Here is a 10,469-nt window from a genome sequence, read left to right as displayed (position 1 = left end):
GCTGTCTTTTGCATCTACAATAACGTACCTGATAACATGCTTTTGAAATGTAAGGGTGATCTCTTTTTCCAGCCCTCTCAGGGGCATGACCCCCCACCCCCCACCAGAGCAGAAAGCAACAAACCCCCTCACTGTTATCAAGTTAATTGTTAGCCACCCTTTGAGCCCCCTTTACCGTCTGTGTAAAAAAAGTGTGTGTCTGGACAGTTTGCTTTTTTTAAAAAAATTTATTCATTTTAGAGAGGAGAGGGAGAGACAGAGGGAGAAAGAGAGGAAAGACAGAGAGAGAGAAGGGGGGAGGAGCTGGAAGCATCAACTCCCATATGTGCCTTGACCAGGCAAGCCCAGGGTTTTGAACCGGCGACCTCAGCATTTCCAGGTCGACGCTTTATCCACTGCACCACCACAGGTCAGACCAACAGTTTGCTTTTTATCTACCCCAAAGATCTCCCGCTTTGCCTTCTCCCATCTCCCTAATCTCTCACCGAGAGGGCTCATGGACCCCCATGCACCCGTCTTCCCCTTCGACTCTGATGTATAAAAATAAGTGCCGAAACCGCCATTTTCTGGAGTGTTTTCGCAATCTGGTGAGATTTTGCTTCCCCAGCCATTGTCAACAGTTTAGTTACAAAAAAAGCTCATGAAAATTCTTACAGGTTTGGACATTTCTTATGTTGACACCCATATGAGTGAATTTTTTGCTAAAAAAAAAAAAAAGACTAGCCATCAGGAAAGACCCCTTTTCAACAAGCAGTACATGATAAAGATTATTTTTTCACACACTGGGGAAAACACACCGTATAGTTAAGAAAAGTCACGTGAGGAAGACTTCAAGTCAAAGGGGGTTCCAACTAGATCTATCTTAACACGTACCACCAGGGGGTGATGCTCTGCCCATCTGGGGCGTCACTCTGTTGCATCCAGAGCCATTCTAGCGCCTGAGACAGAGGCCACGGAGCCGTCCTCAGAGCCCGGGCCAACTTTGCTTCAATGGAGTCTCGGCTGTGGGAGGGGAAGAGAGAGACAGAGAGGAAGGAGAGGGGGAGGGGTGGAGAAGCAGATGGGCGCCTCTCCTGTGTGCCCTGGCCGGGAATTGAACCCGGGACTTCCGCATGCTGGGCCAACGCTCTACCACCGAGCTAGCAAGCCAGGGCCTCACTTTATTTTTTTTTTATTTTATGTATTTATTTTGGTTGAGACAGGGAGGCAGGAAGAGAGGGAAGACAGGGACATGGGTCCCACAAACCAATCTGAGCATTTTCCTCGAAGCTGGAAGCGATCAGACGTGCTATGCCTCACGGGACCAGCACGTGAGCCCGTGACGACGCAGAAGGACTGAACTTGGGGAAAAGCTGTGATCGTGACCCACAGAGTCTCCATGTGGCTGGGGGTGTTTCTACGGCCACACAGTTTGGTTTCTGGCGGTAGGGTCACATCTGGTGTTTAATTTTAACAACACAGCAACAGCAGCACTGTTACCCGAATGGAGTATTGCTTTATCATAGACTTACTAAAAGCCCTACCTACTTAGTTCGATGGCTGGAATTCAGAACCCGCCCGCCCAGCCCCAGGATGTGGTAGGAGAAAAAAGACATGGCGTGTCACTGTCACTGACCCCCTGGGGCTTCCGTGAGGGACCCGCTGGTCCACAGAGTATTGTTGACCTTTATGGAGAGGGGAGCTATTAATGAAACACGGGGCAGGAATAGCACGGGGCCTCATTCCTCGCAGACAGGGGCAGGCAAAAGTAGGTTTGACGGCCGTGGGTATGAAAAAAAACAGAGTTTATTCTCATATTCTTATTTATTAATTATTGCGTGGTTTTTCCACATGAGCAACGGTCAACCAACTTTCGCACACCCCCGTGTCCCTGGGTCCTAGCACTATCGCTCCTATTAAAACTCTAAATGCTTTATTTATGGCTCCCCTCGTCTGAGTGGTGTGCGGACATCTCTGCCTCCTGCCTCAGTAAGTACACCATAGGATATGCACGGGCTTCCGTGGCTTCCTTAGAGACCCAGCACCCTACTCGGACCACCCAGGAGAACCGACGGAACTGCAGTCAGAACCACTGGCGTCGGGAGAGCTGAGGAGAGAAATATAAAAACCAGATCTCAGGAGGCAGTCTCTTCACAGAGCAGGGCGCGTGGGGGCTTCTGACTCCGTCTACTTCCGAGCGCACCAAGCACTGAGATTGGCCAAGTGGAGCTTGCAGAGAAAGGGAGGAAGTCCCCTTCCTCACCTCCCGGCAGCCCGCGGTGTGTGTGTGTGTGCGACTCCTCGGAGCACGGGCTTCTCTGCTTCTTCACCACCCGACACGCCCTGGGGGCCGGTGCCCATCGGGAAGAGTTTGTGCACCCCTCCCCGGTAGCGAACACTCAACATGGAGTCATCCCCAAAGAGCTCACCGCATGGCGTGGTTTGTAACGCACGGATCTGTCGATATTCTAGAAACCGCGGGGACTTCCTGCAACTGAGCTGGGTCCCTGCTGGAAGGGACTGTTTTGCAACATATGGCGCCTGCAGGGTCTGTCTGTGCTAAAGGCCCAAAGGGCAGCCAGGTGTTCGCCAACGAGCCGTCTCCCAGAGCAGCCTGCCACAGCTCCGCAGGACCAGCCCACCCGGGTGCCCGGGTGCCCAGGTGCCCAGGTGCCGGGCTTTGCACCTGAGAACTCGTGGAACGCAAGGCACAGAAGAGGGTGTCAGTTCACGAAAGAGGGTAAACTAGTCCACCTTCTCCTCTCCTGCAAGTTCGTGACTGCGACAGCTCAATACTGGAAGTGTCTACACCAACTGGACTTTCAATTCTCCTGAATGCCACATATAGGCAGGTACATGCTTAAATAGGATGTCACCCCCACCGTTCTTCATCCCCTGGCGTAGAGCCACGATGGACTGCCAATAGGTTAGCATCTCATCGTGCAACGATGAGGAATCAACACAACGGTACTTGTTCAGACGTGTCTGGGGAGAAACCTAGCGAGGAGGACACCACGGTTCCTCCCATAAGCTCCGGCCCACAGAGGTCCTAGGGATAGCCGAGTGTTACGGCCAGGAAAGTACAGATACTTGAGAAAAACAATAATAAAGAGAGGAGAGCATGTCTCGGCCGGGCGGCACCCGCACTCACACCGGGTGAGGGGTGCAGACACTTGTCCTCTCTGCGGTGCCACCTGCTAGTGCCACAACCTCACTTCATCTTCAGACAGAGGCAGGGCACTGTCGCCTGCGGAGCGGACACTATGTGTACGGCGCAAACCCCTTCTGCTTTGTGCGATTCGCCTTTACACCAGACGTTGGGCAAAGGTGACAGACAGAGGGCAACGGATCAGAACAGGGGCCGGACACGGGCTGCCTCCCCCAGAAAGCTTGCACCGCGACAAGTTAATTCCCCAAACTCAGAGATGCTGTGACTTCTGGGTGAGCAGAGCATTGCTCACTTCCCGTTCGATCAGTTTCTCAAAGCTTATTCAAATGGACAAAAATCAGATGACTCAGGCCCCCTGCTAAGTGTCTGCCCTCCCGGGTGCGCCTGCAACGTAAAAGGAAGAGAAAGCCAACGTCTGCGAGCCACGATTATTCTGTCAGATTCCGCCATCTGTCCTCCCTCCGAGCGGAGCTGGGACACGGACTGTTGTCACCATCTGCTCTGTTCTCGGGCGCGGGGCGAACGTACCGCGAGCCTGGACTTCCTGGGAGAGACGGACGCTTTCCTCGTCCTCCTCTGGGTGCATTTGAGATCCACGTGGTCTGCTGTTCTCCTCGCCACCGTGAGTCAGCATAGGAATTCAGTCAGGCAGGAGCTTGAGGCTCCAAGGTCGTCTCTGCAGACGGGGCGGACCAGTGCCCGCTGCTCCGAGTCCACGGACGCGTCCACGTCTGCCCGCCCCCTCCCACTTTGGAGACACCCCCCCCACACACACACTGAAGAGCAGGAGGAATACACAGCTTCCCAGGTGACCTCAGGAGACACACTCAGGTCCTGCCACCAGCCTGGTCGAACGGGGCATAGCAGAGCCCCTCCTGGCATCGCGAAGGGCGCTGGACGCTAAGGCTTCCGTGCCAGGTGGCTCCTCCTTCTTACTTTGCCCCTGGGGCTTCTTTCGGGCAAGTGAACTCGGCTTTCTACGTTTTGATTCAACAGCACGTGGGTTGAACTCCGTTGTCTTCTGTCTACCAACCAGCACGGTATGTTCCCAAAGGACAACTCCACGGTAAAATTCCTTTATGACATGACATCACCATGTTTTATACGAGAATGTCAGGAAGGACACGCCCTGGTGACCCGGACGCCCCGCCTCCGTCCCTGCGCCCCAGGCAGCCCTGTGAACACGGTGTCAGGAAGGACACGCCCCGGTCACCAGGACGCCCCACCTCCATCCCGGCGCCCCAGGCAGCCCTGTGAACACGGTGTCAGGAAGGACACGCCCTGGTGACCAGGACGCCCCGCCTCCATCCCTGCGCCCCAGGCAGCCCTGTGAACACGGTGTCAGGAAGGACACGCCCCGGTGACCAGGACGCCCCGCCTCCATCCCTGCGCCCCAGGCAGCCCTGTGAACACGGTGTCAGGAAGGACACGCCCCGGTGACCAGGACGCCCCGCCTCCATCCCGGCGCCCCAGGCAGCCCTGTGAACACGGGTAAGTGAGCAAACTGCAGAGGAGACCGCGCCATGTGCCCTGGCATTCTCTTGTTTTCATAAATCTCGGATGTTCGAGTTCTTTCTCACTTGACATTTTCTCCTGAAGACCCAAAGTACGCATGACTGTAGGATTGAAGCCTTCCTGCTCGTCGGATTCAGGAGATCGTGGTCTCCTGGAAGAGCAGGGACGATTTTAAATCCTGTGAAAACCACGTGTCAGATGACATGTCCTGAGCCAGCTTGCGCAAAGGACCCAGTTCAAAATTGTCGCTGTTGACGTTCTTGGTCACTGGGGCGAAGCGTCGTTTCGGGGATCAGCTCGCGTCCCCTCCCCGCATTCCCACGGGGGACGCAGAACTGCCCTTCGGAAGCACCCCAGCTGGACGGCTGGTGACCAAAGACATAGAGTCAAGTGCTGAATCCTGTCACACGAGACCTGGTTTGTCCATCTGGTCTTAGAATGGCCTCAGAAGAGCACCTTCTAGTCTAGACTCTGTCTCGGGAGCCCTAGTCTTTTGACAAGTAAGCAGGAAGAGCACAGAGTCCGGAAACAGGGGAAAATGAACACGTGTGTGGCGTCCTTGCTTGAGGATGGTCCGAGCACGTGCACACCCCGGAACAGGGTGCTCTAATGTGCTTTCTCTTGGTCAGAGTCTTACATCTGAGCTAGAGTCAGAATGAAGTGCCACGCCCATCCTTGATGACCCGCCGTGGAACATGGCAATTATGATAGGATAGAAGCTCATGTGTCCACATCTGCCATCTTGCACACCTACTGGTTTTCTGAGGGCAATGAATGGCAACGTGGCGGGCTCAGGGGCTCCCCCGTGTGATGTGTCCATAGATGTGGCGGGAGGTACTTCTGGGTGGGTGGGGGGCTACTCCAAATGCCTCTCCACAGACCCCAGCTCTGTTCTCCCACCAGCCCTGGGCAATACGCCATACCTGTAGCCTCTCCCTCTGAGAACGTCTCTGCCAGTTCCCCCCACCGAACCTGGGCTGTTCATTTTTATATCAGTACCTACAACAAGTGCCCAGCCCAGAGAAGGTTCTCACGATATACGTGTTAGTAATCACTGTCTTTGATGACTGATGTAATCATTGTTTTGCATTTTAATTTTCTGTGAGTGAATCTTGTCTTGTGTTTTTTTGTTTTTTGCTTTTGAGAGAAGGAAGAAGAGGGTAGGGAAGAGAGAGAGAGAGAAGTATCAACTCATTGTTTCGCTTCAGTTGTGCGCTCATTGATTGCTTCTCGTATGTGCCCTGACTGAGGCTAAGATTGGTGCCCTTGGGATCAACCCAGTGACCCTGGGATCTAACCAGCAACCACAACTCTCTCAGATGACGCTCTCTCCACTGCACCACCGGCCAGGGCTTGTCTTGTAAATTTTTTTCTTTAAATCCTTTCTCTCCCAACACTTCTGAGATGATGACATTTTTTTTCTGAATGACTTTTGAGAGCCCTCTTTCTCTTCACTCTCACACCTTTAATGACCTCTATCATTATCTAAGTGTTTCACTGTCCCCTTTTAGTTTGGTAAACATGCAAATCATGTCATCAGAAAAATAACAGTTTTAGAACTGGTTCTCCCGAGTTCCGTCTCAAACAGTCCGCATTAGTCTTTGTACCAATGGACCCTTCACATCCAAAGCCAACACCACAGCTCCCGGGAGCAAGGAGACGGCGCTTCAGGAGTGTACGGAGAAGGAAATGGCCCGGGCAAAGGCACTCTTTCCCCAGAGGACACAAAGCGGTGACCTCCTCATGCGCCCGCCCCCCTCCAAGCAGAGCGGAAGTTAGTTTGGGTTTGTGCCCATTACAGAGACGGAGTCTCATGTACGAACCTGCGTAACCCACCGGTGTCAGAACGACTGCAAATTACATTTCAACCTTCTTTCCTCTGCGGAACCTCCTGTTTTGAAAAATGCCCATCACAGAACAGGAGAGAGACTCGCTTATAACAGGTCTTACTCGGCACCCGTCGGAGCATCGAAAGCCCTGGGGGTCATTACCTCACTGACCCACCGTGGACCCGTCTGTCACAGGGTTTAACAACAGTGTCCCTGGTGTCACAGGGTGACAAGGCCACCCCTGACTCCCTGCCTTTCAACCCCTCCCCCGGGCCCTCTTCTCTCCCAACGAAGACTCCCGCGCACCCTTCTCTTCTCGTGTTGGACAATTCACACGTTCCCGTCACCCTTCCGATGTACTATTCTCGCAGGAAGCACCCATCAGCCACTGAACTAAATATATATATCCGTCTACACGGTGCAATGTCTGCAGATGGTCTCAGTTGACAGGACGGGTGTTTCCCTGCGCCCATGTTTCAAACACGGGAGACGGGAAGCCTGATGTTCGATCACTGGGAGTCACAATCGGAGTCCGGATTTGCCTCAGTCCATGACTGACGACACTCCCATCCTGGGATCTCTGCAACCCGCTGTGCGGCTATCCCCGCCAACCACGTGTGTGGCTCTAAATCAGTACTTGGCAAACTGTGGCTCACGAGCCACATCACAACTCCTCAGGATGACTGCGTCTTATACCACGTCACAACTCCTCAGGATGACTGTGTCTTATACCACGTCACAACTCCTCAGGATGACTGTGTCTTATACCACATCACAACTCCTCAGGATGACTGTGTCTTATACCACGTCACAACTCCTCAGGATGACTGTGTCTTATACCACGTCACAACTCCCCAGGATGACTGTGTCTTATACCACGTCACAACTCCTCAGGATGACTGTGTCTTATACCACGTCACAACTCCTCAGGATGACTGTGTCTTATACCACGTCACAACTCCTCAGGATGACTGTGTCTTATACCACATCACAACTCCCCAAGATGACTGTGTCTTATACCACGTCACAACTCCTCAGGATGACTGTGTCTTATACCACGTCACAACTCCTCAGGATGACTGTGTCTTATACCACATCACAACTCCTCAAGATGACTGTGTCTCATACCACGTCACAACTCCCCAAGATGACTGTGTCTTATACCACGTCACAACTCCCCAGGATGACTGTGTCTTATACCACGTCACAACTCCTCAGGATGACTGTGTCTTATACCACATCACAACTCCCCAAGATGACTGTGTCTTATACCACGTCACAACTCCTCAGGATGACTGTGTCTTATACCACGTCACAACTCCTCAGGATGACTGTGTCTTATACCACATCACAACTCCTCAAGATGACTGTGTCTTATACCACATCACAACTCCCCAGGATGACTGTGTCTCATACCACGTCACAACTCCTCAGGATGACTGTGTCTTATACCACGTCACAACTCCCCAAGATGACTGTGTCTTATACCACGTCACAACTCCTCAGGATGACTGTGTCTTATACCACGTCACAACTCCTCAAGATGACTGTGTCTTATACCACATCACAACTCCCCAAGATGACTGTGTCTTATACCACGTCACAACTCCTCAGGATGACTGTGTCTTATACCACGTCACAACTCCTCAGGATGACTGTGTCTTATACCACGTCACAACTCCTCAGGATGACTGTGTCTTATACCACATCACAACTCCCCAAGATGACTGTGTCTTATACCATGTCACAACTCCTCAGGATGACTGTGTCTTATACCACGTCACAACTCCTCAGGATGACTGTGTCTTATACCACGTCACAACTCCTCAAGATGACTGTGTCTTATACCACATCACAACTCCCCAAGATGACTGTGTCTTATACCACGTCACAACTCCCCAAGATGACTGTGTCTTATACCACGTCACAACTCCTCAGGATGACTGTGTCTTATACCACGTCACAACTCCTCAAGATGACTGTGTCTCGAACCACGTCACAACTCCTCAAGATGACTGTGTCTCATACCACGTCACAACTCCCCAAGATGACTGTGTCTCATACCACGTCACAACTCCCCAAGATGACTGTGTCTTATACCACGTCACAACTCCCCAAGATGACTGTGTCTCATACCACGTCACAACTCCTCAAGATGACTGTGTCTCATACCGCGTCACAACTCCCCAAGATGACTGTGTCTTATACCACGTCACAACTCCTCTCGGGGAGAGAGACTGGGTATCCGTGCCCTCGGTAAAGTAGTGGGCACAGGAGAGGCACAGCCCCTAACTCCAGGACCAGTGGGGAGGTCCCTCGTGTGGGCATAGGGTCCCTCTGCCTGTCCCCTTCCTGTGCCCTGTGCCAGAGCCTCTTCCCAGGCTCCAGGGACCTCCCTTCCTGCCCCCATATCTCCCAATGGAGCCCCCCAGGGAGTCACCTTGCCCTCCCCCCAATCAACTGTGCTATCACTTTACTAATTATAAACAAGCTGTCCTCGATTCATCTGTTTGAGCCCCTGTCCCTCCAACTCCCTCATCTTTCTGTCCCTCAGTTGTTCCACAAATTAAATTCTTCCCTGGTTCAAAACATTTAGCAAGACGACTTCTGGTTACAACCTAATAGATCCAGATAAAGATAAAGTAGACGATTCAGTGTTGTCTCCGAGACTGGGGTCATCCGTCTGACCTCCTCTTCAGCCCGAACACAGGTTCACGCCCTCCCCCCGCCCCCCGTCAGCGAAGTTGGTGGCTGCCTGGGAGCAAATTCAATATCATTCCTGGTTCATTTCTTTGAAAACCCAGCCCGACCCTGGCTCTCGGGAAGCTGAAAACCCTGAAAACCGCTGTGAGGAATGGACGCCGGCAACATGCACATCTGAAACGCGGTAAACCCGGGCATCGCTGCCATCGGCGTGTCCCCAGCGCCGACCGATTTCCCTTCTCCTTATTCAATCCAGGAGGACATCGCCACCAAAGGGACTTGTCTCTCCGCGGAGCTTGGCCACGCGCGGCCGACACGGAGTCGTGACCACGCGTGTCTGATCCGCCGAGTTCATCAGGACACGAAAACTTCAGGCGCCCGCCGGCGAAGCCAGGCCGTGGGTGGGCACAGCTGTGCTCATCAAAGCGACGGTTTGTGCCGACGAAGGACCCCGGGACCCGCCACAGATTGAAGGACGCAGTGGTGGGTGATAAACCGCGACCAGGCACCCACAACAAGACTGGGAGTGAGAAGTGAATCAAAGTCCCTCGGATCGGAAATAATAATAATAATAATAATAATAATAATAACTTCTTACCATGTTTATGGAAGACACAGGACCGATGCTGTTAACGTAGATGTCGACGTCAATGAGGGTCGGTTTCACTGCAGAGAAAAACACACGTGGGTTCATTCCTTGTGCCCCGGAAACTGAGCAAAGCCTCTCTCCAAGCCTTTGACATAGGCACCAACCAGCCCCTTCGGGGTCTGTTAGAGAGGGCGGGGCCTTCCTTTGGGACTGGGATTGTCATTACCATTCAAATCTCTCACCTGTCTTTCTTTTCTAAAGATCTCAGGGGGTGAGAGAGCCTTCCTCGAATTTAATTAAGTTCTCAGACAATGGGCCATTTCTTTGAGAAACGACTCTAAGGCTATGCTGTGTGGCGTGCGTGAGGCTGATTCCTGATGGTGAAGAAAATGGGAAAAGAAAAAACAAAAACAAAATAGAAGCGACTGGATGAGTAATTCCGTGTCAGTGTTTTTTGCTATTGTATCAGCGATGGCGCGAGTTATTCACCCATCACCTGGCTGCCTCTCTATCCTTCCAAAGCAAAGATCGGGAGACCACACACAGCCAAGGAAGGTAGGAAAGAGTGATTATTGTTATCATTGTAATTGAGGTGTGTGACATGCATACTGCAGTCTTAAAACCCTCTAACTCAGAAAAGAATAGCACTTTACTAAGTCAAGGTATTACCATTCCAGCGATGAGG

General features: G+C 52.4%; 1 protein-coding gene across 1 annotated transcript in view; it reads right to left on the bottom strand.

Annotated features, from left to right (window-relative positions):
- The window catches only part of GABRG3 (gamma-aminobutyric acid type A receptor subunit gamma3), a 189,362-nt gene that overhangs the window by 153,669 nt on the left and 25,224 nt on the right, over positions 1 to 10,469 (bottom strand). Inside the window, exon 3 of the mRNA XM_066239879.1 lies at positions 9,794 to 9,861. Coding sequence (XP_066095976.1) covers positions 9,794 to 9,861 — 68 coding nt within the window. The remainder of the gene's footprint in view (positions 1 to 9,793; positions 9,862 to 10,469) is intronic.

This window comes from Saccopteryx bilineata, chromosome 7 (genome assembly GCF_036850765.1).
Source record: "Saccopteryx bilineata isolate mSacBil1 chromosome 7, mSacBil1_pri_phased_curated, whole genome shotgun sequence".
Lineage (NCBI taxonomy): Eukaryota > Metazoa > Chordata > Mammalia > Chiroptera > Emballonuridae > Saccopteryx > Saccopteryx bilineata.
This window is presented reverse-complemented; position numbering and strand designations above follow the sequence as displayed.